General features: G+C 40.5%; 1 protein-coding gene across 1 annotated transcript; it reads right to left on the bottom strand.

Annotated features, from left to right (window-relative positions):
- Nucleotides 1–368: 368 nt before the first annotated feature.
- Nucleotides 369–18,391, bottom strand: LOC128373190 (ribonuclease inhibitor-like). Its single transcript, XM_053333486.1, has 7 exons — nucleotides 18,293–18,391; nucleotides 17,637–17,930; nucleotides 16,271–16,441; nucleotides 15,591–15,764; nucleotides 14,677–14,850; nucleotides 1,359–1,532; nucleotides 369–576 (listed from the first exon to the last, which is right to left on the bottom strand). Exons 1-7 carry the CDS (start codon nucleotides 18,349–18,351, stop codon nucleotides 558–560), a joined length of 1,065 nt encoding a protein of 354 aa, XP_053189461.1. The 5' UTR covers nucleotides 18,352–18,391; the 3' UTR covers nucleotides 369–557.
- Between the last annotated feature and the right edge of the window lie 2,006 nt (nucleotides 18,392–20,397).

Genomic DNA, 20,397 nt, shown 5'->3' with positions numbered 1-20,397 from the left:
TGAACAGAAGCAGGATATGATTTGACCTGCATGTTCCATAACCTTGGTAAGTTACCTGCCTGGTTACCTGTCTATACACATAATATACCAAATGACCACTGTTTCATATTTCCAGCTGAGACTGTGAGAAAACTACAACACGTCATCATTATTTCTACTCTGCTGCTCTGACTGTGGTAAAACAGCCACGTCTCACTCTCTCCCAGCAGTAATCCTTCTCCTGCTGAAAGTCACAGTCAATTCTCTTCTGCTTCATTCATTAGTTTTAGTCCTCGTTAACTCTCAGTGTGATTCTGAGACGCTTGATAAATATGAGCCCAGGCTCACAGTCTGACTTATAACACCTGTTTTTATCTTTTCTGCATCAAACAGCTCATGTAGAAAACATCTGTAAAGTGCTGACTTCAGCTAAATCCAGAGATAACTGTTCAGTTTGGAGTCAGTTAAGAGACTTAAGTGAAGACGACAAAATCCAGATCCAGACTCCAGATGGATCATCAGGATCCAGCTGATCCTCTCTCAACACTCCTGGATGTTCTCTCTCACTCTGACAGAGATCAATCCAGTACCCTCCATCTGATGAGAGAAGAAGAAAGAACAGAGGACATAAATGAGACTCACTTGATCAGCTGTCAGTCAGTGATGCAGCACATCCAGTATAAAGAGCAGCAGGGACTTCAGTCCTGTTCAGACCAGAAGTGGAACAGCTGTGCAGTGTAGCTTGCTTCCTTTCAGCTCTCATGTTAACGTGTTGGAGTGAACACACTGAGCTCCAAGCTCACACACCTGCACACACTTTTACTATCAAGTGTGTTTCCTCTGCAGATTTCACTCAAGTACACAGAGGAAATAAAGTGCTGAGAGTCATGAACACATCATTACTGCAGAAACAGAGACATTCACTCATCAGTTTACTGATGGATTTACTGCTGATACATGTCAACTCTTATCAAAGTTTAAAGCTACAGAGTCTCTGTGGGATTTGAAGATGTTTCCTGCTGTTAAATCATCACATGACAATCAGTCAGAGCTCTCAGCTAAACAGCTGCTGTGATTCCTGGACTTCAGCAGAGGTTCTGGTCTGTATAAAGACCACATGGTTACTAAACGTAATGATGCTTGTGTGAAATCAGAGCCAGTGATTTGCAGGCTGCAGTCAGACTGATCTTAGAGCTCTGACAAAGATGAACTGATCAACTCAAACACATGATCACAACAAGCTTCTGGCTCATCTGATTGGCTGAGCACTGAGAAGGTTGGAGCTTCACCAGGAAATACTGGATCTTTGCTTTGATACTGACTGTGTTTAATACTAAACTGCTGAAACCAGCACAGACTGACTCCAACTCTCTACTGACCTCAGAGTCTTCAGTCTGCAGTCTGGACTCTGCTGAAGATCAATCAGCTGCTTCACGTCTGATTCCTGCAGGTTGTTTCCACACAGATCCAGATCTCTCAAATGGGAGGGGTTGGCCTTCAGAGCTGAGGCCAGATAATCACAGCTGATCTCTGACAAACTGCAGACACACAATCTGAATAAACAATAAATGAAGTCAGTTTAGAAACAAAGTTCATGTTTGAAATTATTAAATGTTTCATAATCTGTTCAGAGCTGAAGAAGATTTAAATGTAGAAGTTTAGAAAATGTGTCTGTTTGTGTGAGTGTGTGTTTGTATGAGTGTGTGTCTGTGTGTGAGTGTGTGTGTGTGTGTGTGTGTGTGTGTGTGTGTGTGTAATTGTCTATGTGTGTGTGTGCATGTGTTTGTGTGTGAATGAGTGTGTGTCTGTGTGTAAGTGAGTGTGTCAGAAACATATGAATACACACACACTTCACAACATGTATGAGTGTGTATTTGTCATTGTGTGTGTGTGTGTGTGTGTGTGTGTGTGTGTCTGTGTGTGTGTGTGTGTGTGTGTGTGTGTAATAAGTCCAGTTGAAGCTAATATGAGGCTTTGACAGTCTGGTAGACTCACACTTGATTAGTGTGACTCAAAGTTTCAGAATATTTAGAACTAAATTCCCTCTTTGAGTTTGGATCCCTCCACTGCAGCTCAGCAAGGAAACACTGAAGAAACACAAACATACTTACTTGATATGTGGAACTCAGACTGCTGAAGCCTCATATTAGTTTACACTCTGGAAGTCATTTTTACTCACAACAAGACTGTGGATTTTAAATCCCTGAAAACATTTACATTCTACACATTTGTGTTCAACAAATCCTGAAAATTATGAACCAAACATTTGAAACTTCACTGAAGAATTTGAATTTAATAAATAGAAATAAATCTACCAAAGCTACAGTCAGTGAACTCACCTCAGAGTCTTCAGTCTACAGTTTGGACTCTCCAGTCCAGAAGACAGACGCTTCACTGATGAATCAGACAGTTTGTTGAAGCTCAGGCTCAGATGTGTCAGATGAGGGTTGGACTTCAGAGCTGAGGCCAAAACTTCACAGTGAGTCTCTGAGAGTCCACAGTCCTTTAGTCTGTCATGACACAAATATTACAACATATGTTATCATGAAAGAGGACGCTTTATATTTACTTCATGCATTTGATGATCAAACAGTTTGACATTCATTATTTTGCAGAGAGGAACCATGGCCTGAGACCCCTTAAACAGAAAGAGCCACTCCATGATAGGAGAAAAGAAATGTGCACTTCTTTTGTCAGGCTCCACAGAAATATGACACAAAGCTTTGAAATCTTGTATGTCCAAAACTAAATATGGAGTTATAAAGTTTCCACCCGACTGCAGCATTATCCGATTAGAATAAAATAAATGTTTCCAAGAAAGTCTTAAGATTGACAGTTTTATTTGTCAATTTGACAGCTGGGTGATGATTGGTTAACAGGCCACAGTGTGATGTGGTTAGTTCACCAGAGCATGAGCTTCAGCGCCCCATGGCTACTAATCCAGCCTTGAGGGGAACCTTCAGGGCCTTCTAGAGCAGAGGTCACTAATAGACGGACCGCGGTCTGGATCTGGACCTGTAACTGATGAAATATTGAGGATTATTACATTTTGTCAGAGTGTTTCTATTTTAACGGGCGCAGCTTCTCCAGCTATTACGGTAAAAGTGGAGCGGCCCTCAGAAACTCACAGACCACTGTGCTTAGCCAATCTGCTCACCTGACGCTAATCAACCAATCAAATCTGTGCATTAGGACACGCGGAGAGAGTCGACTGTCAGTGAGATACACAGAGAAAAGAGTTCATATGTGTTGAGATGTTTTATTATAAAGTTATTAGATGTTAAATTAAGTTTATGGTTTAAGTTTAAAAGTAAAATTATTAATATGGACTGTCCCTGACTAATAAACTAATAAAATAAAATAAGAAAAAAACCCTAATAAATGAATTCTACTGTATTTATTTACTGTCTATAATCTGCTCACTAGACACAGACGCTGATGGAACTACAAAGCTACTTCAAGGTCCTGAAAAATAACACGGACATTAAGATGTTCTGGATCTTCACTTGAGGAAATGTTCACAAATTGGACCTCAGTGCATTTTAATTGAATACCTCTGTTCTATATCAGCATATATGAGCATATAAAATGTTAACATTTAATTTTGTTTATTCTTTAATTTCTTTAACTTTTTCATAATAAAAAGTACCAGGTACTATCTGTAATGGAAACAAAAAAAACAGAGTAGAGTCGAGTTGAGTAGCGCTAGAACTGTGTAATGGAAAAGCACCATGAGGCAAGTCAGTTGTATTTAAATATGTGTATGTCTTCTATTATTTTGTGCTGCAATCTTATATTTAATGCTCTATTCTAGCATTTTATTTATGTCTTTCTATTTTTCTGTACTTTGTTTTTATTATGGGGGTGTGGGGTTAATTGTATGTTTTACTCTTTCTCAAATGACATGTTTTTCTGTTTTATGTAAAGTAGGGCTGAACGATTTATTGTTTTCTGATCGAAATTGCGATTTCAGACAACGCGATCATGTGATTGCCAAAGCTGTGGTTTTTGCAGCGCTCCTGACTGACCCAGGATCTGTTGTGTCAACTATTTTACACATACATGCCGCCTCCCTACCATCCTGCCAAGCTCACCAATCAGAAGTGGCATGCTACTCCTGGACAGGTCACGCTAACCAATCAGTATTAACCTGCTCCTTAATTATAATTATTCAGAAATAGCTTCAGCTTGACCAGAAGCAGAGTTAGGGGATTTAATCCCCAAGAAAACCAAAATTACAGCATTTTTTGCCAGTGTAACTCCGTATGATAAGAGCAGCGGAGACACCGAGAGATGTCACTGTGAGATTTAAAAACCTCGTCCGCACGCTGGACAGAAGATATATGATTCCCTCCTGCACCTACTTCAACCAGGTTGCCATCCCACAGCTGTACGCAGAGTGTAAATGCTGAGTGATGTAGAGATGTCAGGGAAGAGAGTACTATTGTTAATTGTTAAAAGTACTTTTGGGATTTTATTTGTTATGCACTTCACCCTGACTTGTGGTGTTAGCCTTTGTTTAAAAAAAGGTATTTGAGTTTTATTTTATTACCATTACTTGTCAAATTCACTTAAAAAGATAGTCCAGGTTTCTTAATATACAGTAGGGTTGAATAAAGTACGTTAACTGCTGCGAGATAAGCTAGCTCTCTTGAGCCATAAAAGACTGACCTTGACCTACCTACTTGACTGTTGGACAAGATCCTTTTTTCCTTTATTGGAATTGTTGAATTTAGTTTTTCTTATTACTTATTTAGCATTGTTTAGTTTTTTTGGAATTGTTTTGTATTCTATTTAACTTCTTTTTTTTTAAATGAACACAATTAAGGACTCTTTTAGTTCTTCATTTGTAATAACTACCATTGGTCTTTAGTTTTTACCCTTGCATTAGAATAATAGCATTTAATGTTTTAATGTTAGTGTACATTGTGAATATTGCACTGAAGCTTGATTTAAAGGAAATCGTGAATCAAATTGAAATCGCAATATCTGCCAGAAAAATCGCAATTAGATCTTTTCCTACAATCGTTCAGCCCTAATGTAAAGCACATTGAGTAACTATTGTGTATGAAATGCGCTATATAAATAAAACTGCCTTGCCTTGCCTTCTGTGTGTGTGTGTGTGTGTGTGCGTGTGAGTGTGTGTGACTGTCTAAAAAGATTCATTCAGCTATAAACAAGTAGAGCACTATTTTAACAATAAGAATTTTATATTATTTATATTTGAAGAACTAAACTACTAATCTACACTGATTTATAATGTTAATCACATCTGGACTTACTGAGCCTTTCTGCAGTTCCTCACAGCTGGGATCAGTCTCAGTCGTCCCTCCTCTGATGTGTTGTACTTCTGCAGGTCAAACTCATCCAGAACCTCCTCTGACATCTGCAGCATGTAGGCCAGAGCTGAGCAGTCAAACACAGAGAGTTCCTTCTCTGATCTGTTCTCTGACTTCAGGAACTCTTGGATCTCCTGATGTACTGAGCGGTCGTTCATCTCCATCAGACAGTGGAAGATGTTGATGCTTCTGTCAGGAGAGATATAACGACTGTTCATCTTCTTCAGGTTGTTGATGACTCTCTGGATGGTTTCTGGACTGTTGTGTGTCTGACCCAGCAGGCCTCCTAAGAGACTCTGGTTGGACTCCAGAGAGAGGCCATGAAGGAAGCGGACAAACAGGTCCAGGTGGCCATTTTTACTTCTGAGAGATTTCTCCATGGCTCTCTTCAGGAAGTCATCCAGAGATGTTAAATCATCATTACTGTCAGGTGGATTGATTCCGAAATAAGCTGAAACTTTCACGAGGAAAGACTTTGGTTTTGGTTCTCCCAGGAAGTCCTTCAGTACCTTTGTCTTCCTGCTGGTGTAACAGTGGTACATGTAGACTGCAGCCAGAAACTCCTGAACGCTCAGATGAACAAAGCTGTAGACTGTTTTCTGGAAGATCACACTCTCTCTTTTGAAGATCTGTGTACAAACTCCTGATAACACAGAGGCCTCTGTGACATCAAGACCACACTGCTCCAGGTCTTCTTGGTAGAACATGATGTTTCCTTTCTCCAGTTGTTCAAACGCCAGCCTCCCCAGCTTTAGAAGAAGGTTCCTGTCAGCCTCCGTCAGTTCCTGTGGACTCGTCTCATGTCCCTCATCATACTTGTTCTTCTTCCTCTTTGTCTGAACCAGCAGGAAGTGTGAGTACATGTCAGTCAGGGTCTTGGGCAGCTCTCCTCTCTGGTCTGGAGTCAACATGTGGTCCAGAACTGTAGCAGTGATCCAGCAGAAGACTGGGATGTGACACATGATGTGGAGGCTCCTGGATGTCTTGATGTGTGAGATGATTGTGCTGGACTGCTTTTTATCACTGAATCTCCTCCTGAAGTACTCCTCCTTCTGGTCGTCAGTGAAGCCTCGTACTTCTGTTACCCTGCTAACACATGAAGGAGGGATCTGATTGGCTGCTGCAGGTCGAGAAGTTATCCAGATGAGAGCTGAGGGAAGCAGCTTCCCCTTGATGAGGCTTGTCAGCAGCACACTGACTGATGACTTCTGTGTGACATCAGACACGACCTCACTGTTGTTGAAATCCAGTGAAAGTCTGCTTTCATCCAGGCCGTCAAAGATGAACAAAACTTTACAGCCAGCGAGCTTCTCTGCTGTGAGCTTTTGTAATGTTGGATAGAAAACATGGATCAGCATGAGCAGACTGTACTGCTTATCTTTGATCAAGTTCAGTGACCTGAACGAGAACAGAATCAGCAGACTGATATCTTGGTTGTTGGAGCGCTGTGCCCAGTCCAGAGTGAACTTCAGCACTGAGAAGGTTTTTCCAACGCCAGCGACGCCGTTCATCAGAACCACTCTGATGTGTTTCTGTTGGTCAGGTAAGACTTTAAAGATGTCCTGACACTTGATTGGAGCGTCATGGAGGGTCTTCATCTTGGAAGCTGTTTCAAGCTGCCTCACCTCATGTTGGGTATTAACCTCTTCACTCTGTCCCTCTGTGATGTGGACCTCAGTGAAGATGCTGATGAGGAAGGTTTTAGTTCCTGCTTCATCAGTTCCTTGAGTCACACATTCACATGTGCTGCTCAGACTGATCTGATGTTCATCTAAAACCTCCTGCAGACCACTTTCTGCTGAAAGAGAAGAAAAAAGGTAGAATGAAACAGAAATCAGTGTGACTGTTAATGTTCAGTAGGATAGAGGAGGTAGATTCCTGTTTTCAGAGATGATGACATCAGCAGACAGATCTTCAGTCTTACTTTGTACAGTGCTGGTCTGACTGTCTGTCTGCAGTCCAGGTCTGGTTCTGGATCTTTCTGCACACTGGGGACAGGAGGAGTCTCCTGATGAAGCAGACTGGTCCCAGTATGAGGTGATGCACTGTCTGCAGAACCAGTGTCCACAGCTGGTAGAGACTGGATCCTTCAGGACGTCCTGACACAAAGAACAGCAGGACAGCTGCTCCTCCACAGAAACAGCCCTCCTCTTCCTCTCTCTGTGGACATGAACACATTCTTTATGTCACATGACATTAGTGGAGGCCAACCGACAGCTCACAAGCTGCATGCAGCTCTTTCCCCACATAATAATAATAATAATAATAATAATAATGCATTTTATATAAAGGCGCCTTTCAAAGCACTCAAGGTCACCTTACAAGGCAATATGAACGAGACGTCAAAGTGCATTAGTACAATAAATAAACAAGAATGAAGATTGCATAGTTAATGGGAGATAGAGTAGGCCACTCTGAATAGGTGCGCTTTCAGGCGGGATTTAAAGGTGGAGACAGAGTCTGAAGTGCGAATGTCTGGTGGGAGAGAGTTCCATAGGGGGGAGGGGGGGGGGGGGGGTAAACAGTCCAGACTGTCAGTGTATTTACTTACACAGTTTCTGTTCTTCAGACTCCGAGATTCAACACATTCAATTTGAAATTAAATAATATATAGTAAGAATACAAGAGTTCAACAGTAATTAAACAGAGAAGAAGAAGAGGACTGCAAGCTAGTAAACATGGATGTAAACAATGCAGGATTTAAAATAGATGTTTGATGAGGAGGGAAGTGGATTCAACACATTAGTTCGACCACAAGGAGACACACAATGTGTTTTAGTAAGTAAGTCAATGTGAACATGACTTTAGTCTGTTAGAAAACTCCACAGGCTCCTTTAAGCTACTCTGATCCATTAAAAGTCAGGAACAATAAGCAGGAGGAAACTGAGCCAAACAGAAAAGTCCACTAGTGAAAAATAACAGACTGCTGCTCTTTTGTGTTGTGCTGCTGAACAGAGAGCTCTGCTAAATATCTTCATAATGCATCTTTTCATGAGTGTTTCTCTCTCTTTTTCTGCTATAGTCTCTCTCCCTCTGTGTGAGTGTGATACAACACTTTGACACATTTGACTTTTCCCAAACGTTAAACATGAGACTCAGTTTCCTCTGCTGCAGTGGTCAGTCTGCAGTGATAAATCAGCTGCAGCAGGCTGTTTCTATACATTTACATGACCTCCTCCCATATTTAGTGTCTTTGAACAGGAACACGTTAAGACACAGTCTGTATTACATGAGACCAAACATTGTACCTGCTGCTGCAGTCCTTTAGTAAATAAGGACAGACACAGTTTGACTTGTTAGTAAATCCAATACCAACCCTGTCTCTGTCTCTGTACAGGGACACAAAGATATATAAAACTCTGAAGTGAAAACCAGGATGCAAATACAAAGTGTTCATATAATCATTGATTTACTGGCACTTAAACTAAAGACACTGCTGCTGATGCTGGACTGTCACATTAACTTGTTCATGTCTACAAAGAAAACTAAACTATCTGACCTCTGCAACTTAACCTGTATTAAATATTGGTTCAAGCTACTAATAAATATTTCAGAACAGCATCAAACACTCTTTCCACTAAATGAAAGATATAAACAAAGAAATAATGCAGTCAATCAAATGATATTAAACTGAATCATCTTCAGGTCAGTTTACAGTAGAAACAGTCTCTTACTTTGTGTCTGAGGGTCCAGGTTCATTACTGAAGACTAGAGGATGCTCTTTAGACTGGTCACTCTTCATAGACAGACAGCTGGATATTACAGACTCTGCTCCGTCCTCCTCTTCCTCCTCTTTCTTCATCTTCTGGAGTCTGAGAGGTAAACCAGTAACACTGGAGACACACACACATACACAGTATAATAAACCCAGTCCTGCCTCTCAACTTAGTAGCTTCTTATTAGTTGACATGACTTTAACTACAACCATGTGTGTTTTCTAGTCATCACAAAGAGAAACTTTGACTCTGGTTTAAATCCAACAAACAGACTTCAGATAAACATGTGTGTGCTTCTTAACTGTGACTTCTCTCTATTTAGAGCTCAGCAGCGAGTCACGTTACATCGCTGTGAGGACGCACAAACCAGGAAAACAACAACAGGAAACAATGTTTCAACGCCTCAAACTCTGTCATTTCACATTATTCTGACACACTTTAATCAACTAAACAATGAATGTGATAAATAATCATCAGATTGATCAATAATGACAGTAATCATTATTTACAGTCCTGATATTAACACTCACCTGCCTCAGACTTGCTGTTTTCCTCCTTCTGCTCTGATGACTGTGAAATGGCGTCTAAATGCACTCCACCCTTCTTTACTTAGTGTGTGTTTGTCTTGGTGTGTGTATTCCATTGTGAAGGGGTGTGAATATTTTCCTGATGTGGGCCGGATCATTAAAAAGAAGACAGGAAGGAAAAGAAGACAGGAAGTAAAGTGGGCTGGATTGGACCCCTTGGCAGGCCGGTTCTGGCCCATGGACCTCATGTTTGACTCCCCTGCTGTAGAGGGTTTATAGATACTTCGGAGCTCCTGAAGAAACAACAGTCAGGTGACTATCAGAGGCTGCTGAATGAAGATGTGACTTAAAGAAAGAAAGGATGAGGAGGAGTGAAAGCAGAGGGCAGCGAGCCTGGAGTCACTGTGAGGAAACATCAGAGTACACACACACACACACACACACACACACACACACACACACACACACACACACACACACACACACACACACACACACACACACACACACACACACACACACACACACACACACACAGTAAAACACACATCCAGCTGAAGGAAGAGGAGAAACTGGTTTTGGCTGATGAGACTTTAAATAAACAACCTGACTGATTATTTCACTGCTGAGACTTTTTAGAAGTGATTTCCTCTGAGATATAATTCATCATCACTGACTGAGAGACTCACACTATCAACTTTACTCCAACATGAAGAAAACAACATCACATTTATTCATTTAAATACACTTTGAAGTCAGCAGCAACACACACACACACACACACAGTAAAGCACACACACAAACATACACACACACACGCACACACACACACACACACACATATACAGTAAAGCGCGCGCACACACACACACACACGCACAGGTAAGCGCACACACACACACACGCACAGTAAAGCACACACACACACGCACACATATGCACAGTAAAGCGCACACACACAGACACACACACACACACACACATATGCACAGTAAAGCACACACACACACACACACACACACATATGCACAGTAAAGCGCAAACACACAGACACACACACACACACACACACACACATATGCACAGTAAAGCACACACACAAATATGCACAGTAAAGCACACACACACACAAACACACACACACACACACACATATGCACAGTAAAGCGTACACACACACACACACACACACACACACATATATATGCACAGTAAAGCACACACACACACACACATATGCACAGTAAAGCACACACACACACACACATGCACAGTAAAGCACACACACACACACACACACAGACACACACAAACATATGCACAGTAAAGCACACACACACACAAACACACACACACACACACACACACACACACACACATACACAATGCTTTTTTGTCATGAAAATACAGAGAACATTTCACCTACACACCTGGTAGAGAAGCAACATCAGAGTGCAGTGACAGCTTTGTTTACCATCAACAAGCTGCTTTCAGACTCCACGTCTGGTTAGAACAAGCATCTTCATTTAAGTTGGCTAATTAGCGTTAGCTAGCCGGTCTGGTGATGTAAGTTATAACCATTAGGTGAGGAGTGGAGACAAAACAACGGAGACATTAACCCGGTAACTATTAACCTCTGAAGCCTGAGAGCCGCCGGAGGGGAAACAGCGCCCCCTATAGATTAAAAACGTCTCAGGGCAGTTAAACAAGCACGAATATATTCATCCAAACAAACTTCCCATTGTAAATGTACAACTACAAATGATGTCTTACCTTCGCTGTTTTCATGGTTAAAAGTTGTGTCTGGTCTCATAATATTCCTAGTAACAGCTTCAAGTCAGATTCAAGCTAGTTTCCATTTATTTCCATGAGGGATGAAGAGCAGATAGCTGCCGCGTCCTCCTCAATGCGGACACACGGTTTCTGTCGCCATCTAGTGGTTGAACTGTGCTATTGCGACAGACTGCACTACTTTCTAGAGGGCGCGAACTTGCTGCTGGAGCCCAATCTTTTCTTCATCAATACTTTTAATTTAAATTTCCCTCATTTCTGAGCTGTGTAAATTAATGAAGATAAAATAAATTGAAGATTGTTGACTCTTGGAAGCCATTTTCTTTAAATAGTATCAGTTGCAGGACAAAACGTACCACATTTGTGTTTTGTATATTTGCATAACTTTTTCTCTGAAGACAGAAATAAGATCGTTCTCTAAAGCAAGTGTTAACTAAAATCAGTGTCCCAGATAAACACGTTCAATAGATGATTTAGTAGTAAGCTAAAAGTCATCTAAAAGTATTTAGAATACATTACTTTACTTGAGTAATCCAAGGGAATACATTACAGATTACATTTTAGGACATGTGATCAGTAACCCTCCCAACACTGTAAATAAACAAGTTTCAACCATAACGTCTGATGAGGTTTTGTACCTTTGCTCCTCTTTTGACTGGAGATCAGCTGTTGATTGACTTTTTGCTCTGATTTTTAACCTGTAATGTGCTTTTTCGACCACGAGGTGGCAGAAAAAAAGCATTTATACGAATGAGGACAACAGGTCAAAGTTCAGCAGTAGATTTTATTTGTGGGGAAAAAGACATTTAAAATCACAACTTAATGATCCAGGAGAACATTTTATAGAATATAATGAATACAGCAATATGTATGAATGCTGATTTTTTAAAAATGAAAACAGTGAATATGAATAACTAAACACACATCAAGTCATCTTAAAACCATCAAAGAGTAAATATGATTATCATTCTTTGGTAAATACATTCTGCCTAGTCAATCAATTATATACATATAGGCATTACACTTATAACTTCTCATAATATACTCTATAATTAAAAAAAAGGAAATAAATGCTCATGAAAATATACAGAATACAACTAATTATCAACTCTGAGCGTTAAATACTGCAAACTAATTAAAGCACCAATGTTTTAAAATCTACAATCAATACAATCAATATTCAGCATATGGAGTAAAAAGTAAGATTTAATAATATTAAAACATTTCAATACAAAGTCAAAATCAAAACACTGAACACACTGAATCACATGGTAGAGTGAGTGACACACTTTCCACACAGTAGAGGGTCACCAGCATGAAGAGGTTACTAGCTCTTATGATGCATGCTGGGATGGATCCCATCTTGTGTCATTGCTCTAACATTAAACACAGCTGGGAGCAGTTGGGGAGGAGCTTACCATAACAGCTGAAGCTTTGTTAACAGGCTCACATTTCCTCCACAATATTTTCATTCTCACTTATTTCAACTTGTTCATTTTCCTCCTGACAAATGATAAACAACCATCTGATGTTTCATTACTTTAACAATATGATCTCTGTTCCTGGTTTGAGTTCAAGTGTGACAGCAGCAGTGTTCTGTGTTAGTTTTATAGATATTATTTTAATATGTTTTAATGGTGGAAACAGGACTGGACCAGCTGCTGATATGATCATCAAAACTTAGACTGGAATCAATAAATACAAAGTTGTTCAGCACAGGCTTGATGTTGTTATGAACAGAAGCAGGATATGATTTGACCTGCATGTTCCATAACCTTGGTAAGTTACCTGCCTGGTTACCTGTCTATACACATAATATACCAAATGACCACTGTTTAATATTTCCAGCTGAGACTGTGAGAAAACTACATCACGTCATCATTATTTCTACTCTGCTGCTCTGACTGTGGTAAAACAGCCACGTCTCACTCTCTCCCAGCAGTAATCCTTCTCCTGCTGAAAGTCACAGTCAATTCTCTTCTGCTTCATTCATTAGTTTTAGTCCTCGTTAACTCTCAGTGTGATTCTGAGACGCTTGATAAATATGAGCCCAGGCTCACAGTCTGACTTATAACACCTGTTTTTATCTTTTCTGCATCAAACAGCTCATGTAGAACTAATCTGTAAAGTGCTGACTTCAGCTAAATCCAGAGATAACTGTTCACTTTGTAGTCAGTTAAGAGACTTAAGTGAAGACGATGAAATCCAGATCCAGACTCCAGATGGATCATCAGGATCCAGCTGATCCTCTCTCAACACTCCTGGATGTTCACTCTCACTCTGACAGAGATCATGACCATCTGATAAGAGAAGAAGAAAGAACAGGGAGATAAATAAGTGTTTAGTGAGACTCACTTCAGCAGCTGTCAGTCAGTGATGCAGCACATCCAGTATAAAGAGCAGCAGGGACTTCAGTCCTGTTCAGACCAGAAGTGGAACAGCTGTGCAGCGTAGCTTGCTTCCTTTCAGCTCTCATGTTAACGTGTTGGAGTGAACACACTGAGCTCCAAGCTCACACACCTGCACACACTTTTACTATCAAGTGTGTTTCCTCTGCAGATTTCACTCAAGTACACAGAGGAAATAAAGTGCAGAGAGTCATGAACACATCATTACTGCAGAAACAGAGACATTCACTCATCAGTTTACTGATGGATTTACTGCTGATACATGTCAACTCTTATCAAAGTTTAAAGCTACAGAGTCTCTGTGGGATTTGAAGATGTTTCCTGCTGTTAAATCATCACATGACAATCAGTCAGAGCTCTCAGCTAAACAGCTGCTGTGATTCCTGGACTTCAGCAGAGGTTCTGGTCTGTATAAAGACCACATGGTTACTAAACGTAATGATGCTTGTGTGAAATCAGAGCCAGTGATTTGCAGGTTGCAGTCAGACTGATCTTAGAGCTCTGACAAAGATGAACTGATCAATAGTTTAGTGTTGAAATGAGAGAACAAACACTTTGAGATCAGATTTGATGATGAGGATCACTGTTTCTATACATCTTGTAAGGCTGTCAGATGTAATCCAGCTTTATTTCCTGCAGACATCAACACAACAACAACAGTCGTCTTCACATCAACTCAAACACATGATCACAACAAGCTTCTGGCTCATCTGATTGGCTGACTGTTCTCTCTCTCTCTGTCTTTCTGTCCAATCCTGAAGCCTGTCACCATTCTCCTCTCACAGCTTCACTGAGGAAAGCAGCACTGAGAAGGTTGGAGCTTCACCAGGAAATACTGGATCTTTGCTTTGATACTGACTGTGTTTAATACTAAACTGCTGAAACCAGCACAGACTGACTCCAACTCTCTACTCACTCCAGAGTCTCCAGTCTGCAGTCTGGACTCTGCTGAAGATCAATCAGCTGCTTCACGTCTGAATCCTTCAGGTAGTTTAATCTCAGATCCAGCTCTCTCAGATGGGAGGGGTTGCACTTCAGAGCTGAGGCCAGATAATCACAGCTGAGCTTCGACAGACTGCAGCGCCACAATCTGAATAAAGAATAAATGAAGTCAGTTTAGAAACAAAGTTCATGTTTGAAATTATTAAATGTTTCATAATCTGTTCAGAGCTGAAGAAGATTTAAATGTACACGTTTAGAAAATGTATATATATATATATATGTGTGTGTGTGTGTGTGTGTGTGTGTGTGTGTGTGTGTGTTTTCTGAAGGATCAATATCAATGATCAATTATTCATTAAAACACATTATAGAAAATAAAGAAATATCTCTCCATCAAGTAAACTTGATCAGTTTCAAACAGATATTAGTTGAGAGGATCTTCTGTATACAGATGTGACTCTTTACCAACAATTATAAACTTCACTTTAACAACTAGCAGTGGACATTTTCTACATTTTCTTTAACAATCTTTTATAACTACACACTACACTTTGTACAGTAAAAACATGAAAACATTCAAATAAATTAAGTTGAAACAAGTGATCCTCATTATGTAAGTTATGTATGAACATAAATTAGGTTCAGTTGTTAAACATTAAGATCAACAATAGTAACAGAATGTTAGTATGTATTTTCATAGCCATGCTGTTCACAGCATAATAGACTGGAATGAAGATATCTGACCCTCTCTGACACAGTATAAGGAATGCAGACCTGCACCGAGCTTGTATTAAAACATGTATTAAGACAAAACTCCTGATTTTATTCATCTTTGCCGATCAACTGACACACAGTTTTCGCATTATCACAGACAGTCAGTGAACTGACCTCAGAGTCTCCAGTTTGCAGTGTGGACTCTTCAGAAAACCAAACAGCTGCTTCACGTCTGAATTCTCCAGGTAGGTCCAGCCCAGATCCAGCTCTCTCAGATGGGAGGGGTTGTCCTTCAGAGCTGAGGCCAGATAACCACAGCTGATCTTTGACAAACTGCATCTCTCCAATCTGAATAAAGAATAAATGTAGAAGTTTAGAAAATGTGTTTTTCTGTTTGTGTGTGTGTGTGTGTGTGTGTTGTGTGTGTTTGTGTGTGAGTGTGTGTGTGTGTGTGTGTGTAATAAGTCCAGTTGAAGCTAATATGAGGCTTTGACAGTCTGGTAGACTCACACTTGATTGGTGTGACTCAAAGTTTCAGAATATTTAGAACTAAATTCCCTCTTTGAGTTTGGATCCCTCCACTGCAGCTCAGCAAGGAAACACTGAAGAAACACAAACATACTTACTTGATATGTGGAACTCAGACTGCTGAAGCCTCATATTAGTTTACACTCTGGAAGTCATTTTTACTCACAACAAGACTGTGGATTTTAAATTCCTGAAAACATTTACATTCTACACATTTGTGTTCAACAAATCCTGAAAATTATGAACCAAACATTTGAAACTTCACTAAAGAATTTGAATTTAATAAATAGAAATAAATCTACCAAAGCTACAGTCAGTGAACTCACATCAGAGTCTCCAGTCTACAGTTTGGACTCTCCAGTCCAGCAGACAGACGCTCCACTGATGAATCAGACAGTTTGTTTCCACTCAGGTTCAGATCTGTCAGATGAGGGTTGGACTTCAGAGCTGAGGCCAAAGCTTCACAGTGAGTCTCTGAGAGTCCACAGCCAGACAGTCTGTAGTGACACAAATATTACAACATATGTTATCATGAAAGAGGAAACTTTATATTTACTTCATGCATTTGATGATCAAACAGTTTGACATTCACTATTTTTGATGAACATTTGATCTTCAGTGGTTCAGATCATCTTTTAGTCTTGTATGACCAGTTCTTTACGGAGGTTAATGTTGGTTAACGTTAGCTAACTAACATATTCAATTAAAAAAACATTTAATAATAAAAGGAAAAAAAACTGTTTACAAGTTGTGATTGCAGGATATTTAGATATTTAGTGAACAGTTCCAGTTGAGAAAACTCATCTCTCTTTGCTACCTGCTGCTGTCAGGTTCACATCCATAAGCAGCTACATTTACTGACTGTTCACAAACACTAATGAAACTAATGACCTGACAATATTACACCTGTACATCATTAAATATGAATGGATTCAATATTTAGATGTTTAGTTGTCCACTTTCTTTTCTGAGAATCTGAACAACTGATTCAGCACAAACACAATGAACAAACCAATCAGGTTGAATTATTTGAACATGATGTCATCAGAAAGATGTTATCAGGGTATCAGCATTAAAATATAACATTGAGCTTTAATGTGGTATGTATTTGATGACTACATACTGGAATTTAAAAATAAAATAAATACAGTTCAATTCAGAAACAGATCAAAAATGATTCAGATTTTATTTTAAAGCCTGCAAAATAAAATCAGGTATTATCTGTATGGCTGATTATATATCATGTAATAATAACTTTACTGCTTTCACTGATAACTGTAAAATACTGATATATGTGGTGATAAAATGCTGCTGTAATAAAACCTCAACCACAACCTCTAAAGTCCTTCATGTGTTTCACCAGGTTTGAATGAATCCCCCAACACACAAAGGAAGAGAAAGAGAAGAAAAAACTGTAAAATCCAATAATTACTAGAAATAAATAAGAAATACATTCATGACCTATTTAATGTGTTTATAAGAAAATGTCTGAATTAAACATCAACATTATTTAAACTAACAACATTTAAACACCTCAAGAACATCTGAGACTAAATATAACTGACAAGTTATTTCATCTAGAAACAAGTAGAGCACTATTTTAATAATAATAAGAATTTTATATTATTTATATTTGAAGAACTAAACTACTAATCTACACTGATTTATAATGTTAATCACATCTGGACTTACCGAGCCTTTCTGCAGTTCCTCACAGCTGGGATCAGTCTCCGTCGTCCCTCCTCTGATGTGTTGTACTTCTCCAGGTTAAACTCATCCAGAACCTCCTCTGACATCTGCAGCATGTAGGCCAGAGCTGAGCAGTGGATCTCAGAGAGTTCCTTCTCTGATCTGTTCTCTGACTTCAGGAACTCTTGGATCTCCTGATGTACTGAGCGGTCGTTCATCTCCATCAGACAGTGGAAGATGTTGATGCTTCTGTCAGGAGAGATATCACCACTGTTCATCTCCTTCAGTTTGTTGATGCTTCTGTCAGGAGAGATATCCTCACTGTTCATCTGCTTCAGGTTGTTGATGACTCTCTGGATGGTTTCCGGACTGTTGTCTGTCTGACCCAGCAGGCCTCCTAAGAGACTCTGGTTGGACTCCAGAGAGAGGCCATGAAGGAAGCGGACAAACAGGTCCAGGTGGCCATTTTTACTTTTAAGCGATCTAACCATGGCTCTCATCAGGAACTCATCCAGAGATGAGTAAATGTAGTATCTTCCCAGGAAGTCCTCCAGTACCTCTGTGTTGCTGCTGGTGTAACAGTGGTACATGTAGACTGCAGCCAGAAACTCCTGAACACTCAGATGAACAAAGCTGTAGACTGATTTCTGGAAGATCACACTCTCTCTTTTGAAGATCTCTGTACAAACTCCTGATAACACCGAGGCCTCTGTGACATCAAGACCACACTGCTCCAGGTCTTCTTGGTAGAACATGATGTTTCCTTTCTCCAGCTGTTCAAACGCCAGCCTCCCCAGCTTCAGAAGAAGGTTCCTGTCAGCCTCCGTCAGCTCCTGTGGACTTGTCTCATGTCCCTCATCATACTTGTTCTTCTTCCTCTTTGTCTGAACCAGCAGGAAGTGTGAGTACATGTCAGTCAGGGTCTTGGGCAGCTCTCCTCTCAGGTCTGTAGTCAACATGTGGTCCAGAACTGTAGCAGTGATCCAGCAGAAGACTGGGATGTGACACATGATGTGGAGGCTCCTGGATGTCTTGATGTGTGAGAAGATTGTGCTGGACTGCTCTTCATCACTGAATCTCCTCCTGAAGTACTCCTCCTTCTGGGGGTCAGTGAAGCCTCGTACTTCTGTTACCCTGTCCACACATGAAGGAGGGATCTGATTGGCTGCTGCAGGTCGGGAAGTTATCCAGATAAGAGCCGAGGGAAGCAGCTTCCCCTCGATGAGGCTTCTCAGCAGCACGCTGACTGATGACTTCTGTGTGACATCAGACACGACCTCACTGTTGTTGAAATCCAGTGAAAGTCTGCTTTCATCCAGGCCGTCAAAGATGAACAAAACTTTACAGTCAGCGAGCTTCTCTGCTGTGAGCTTCTGTAATGTTGGATAGAAAACATGGATCAGCATGAGCAGACTGTACTGCTCATCTTTCATCAAGTTCAGCGCCCTGAACGAGAACAGAATCAGCAGACTGATATCTTGGTTGTTGGAGCGCTGTGCCCAGTCCAGAGTGAACTTCAGCACTGAGAAGGTTTTTCCAACGCCAGCGACGCCGTTCATCAGAACCACTCTGATGTGTTTCTGTTGGTCAGGTAAGACTTTAAAGATGTCCTGACACTTGATTGGAGCGTCATGGAGGGTCTTCATCTTGGAAGCTGTTTCAAGCTGCCTCACCTCATGTTGGGTATTGACCTCTTCACTCTGTCCCTCTGTGATGTGGACCTCAGTGAAGATGCTGATGAGGAGGATTTCACTTCCTGCTTCATCAGTTCCTTGAGTCACACATTCACATGTGCTGCTCAGACTGATCTGATGTTCATGTAAAACCTCCTGCAGACCACTTTCTGCTGAAAGAGAAGAAAAAAGGTAGAATGAACCAGAAATCAGTGTGACTGTTAATGTTCAGTAGGATAAAGGAGGTAGATTCTGTTTTCAGAGATGATGACATCAGCAGACAGATCTTCAGTCTTACTTTGTACAGTGCTGGTCTGACTGTCTGTCTGCAGTCCAGGTCTGGTTCTGGATCTTTTTCCACACTGGGGACAGGAGGAGTCTCCTGATGAAGCAGACTGGTCCCAGTATGAGGTGATGCACTGTCTGCAGAACCAGTGTCCACAGCTGGTAGAGACTGGATCCTTCAGGACGTCCTGACACAAAGAACAGCAGGACAGCTGCTCCTCCACAGAAACAGCCCTCCTCTTCCTCTCTCTGTGGACATGAACACATTCTTTATGTCACATGACATTAGTGGAGGCCGACAGCTCACAAGCTGCATGCAGCTCTTTCCCCACATAAACAGTCCAGACTGTCAGTATTTACACACTTACACAGTTTCTGTTCTTCAGCTTCTGAGATTCAACACATTCAATATGAATTAAATAATATATAGTAAGATTACAAGAGTTCAACAGTAATTAAACAGAGACAACAATGTACCAGCAAAGACAGAGAAGAAGAAGACGAAGACTGCAAATTAAAGTTTCAAGCACAAAGGTTTCCGTTAGGGGCATTTAGATAATAAGTAGATATACATTACACACACACACAGACACACACACACAGACACACACAAACACAAACAGACACACACTCACACACGTGTTTGATCTAGACTTTGACAGCAATGTCAGTGAAATAGCTGACAGACTGCACAGATATCTAAAAACATAATAATACAGTCAATAAACTCGAACTAGAAACAGAAAACTGAGGCACCTTTTCCTCATCAGGTAGCATGAGTCATTACAAGTTTTCTCCACTGGGTG

This window comes from Scomber japonicus, chromosome 14 (assembly GCF_027409825.1).
Source record: "Scomber japonicus isolate fScoJap1 chromosome 14, fScoJap1.pri, whole genome shotgun sequence".
Taxonomy (NCBI): Eukaryota; Metazoa; Chordata; class Actinopteri; order Scombriformes; family Scombridae; genus Scomber; species Scomber japonicus.
Note: the sequence above shows the minus strand (reverse complement) of the source record. Positions and strands in the feature narration are given on the sequence as shown.

Bases quoted from the DNA above. Each gene is read 5' to 3' on its own strand.
- LOC128373190 (XM_053333486.1), bottom strand. From the start codon at position 18,351: ATGTCACAGAGGCCTCGGTGTTATCAGGAGTTTGTACAGAGATCTTCA. The intron at 16,442-17,636 runs GTAAGTCCAGAT...GTGTCACTACAG, and splicing joins AGGAACTGCAGAAAGGCTCG to ACTGTCTGGCTGTGGACTCT. The intron at 15,765-16,270 runs GTGAGTTCACTG...TTCTTTATTCAG, and splicing joins TGTAGACTGGAGACTCTGAT to ATTGGAGAGATGCAGTTTGT.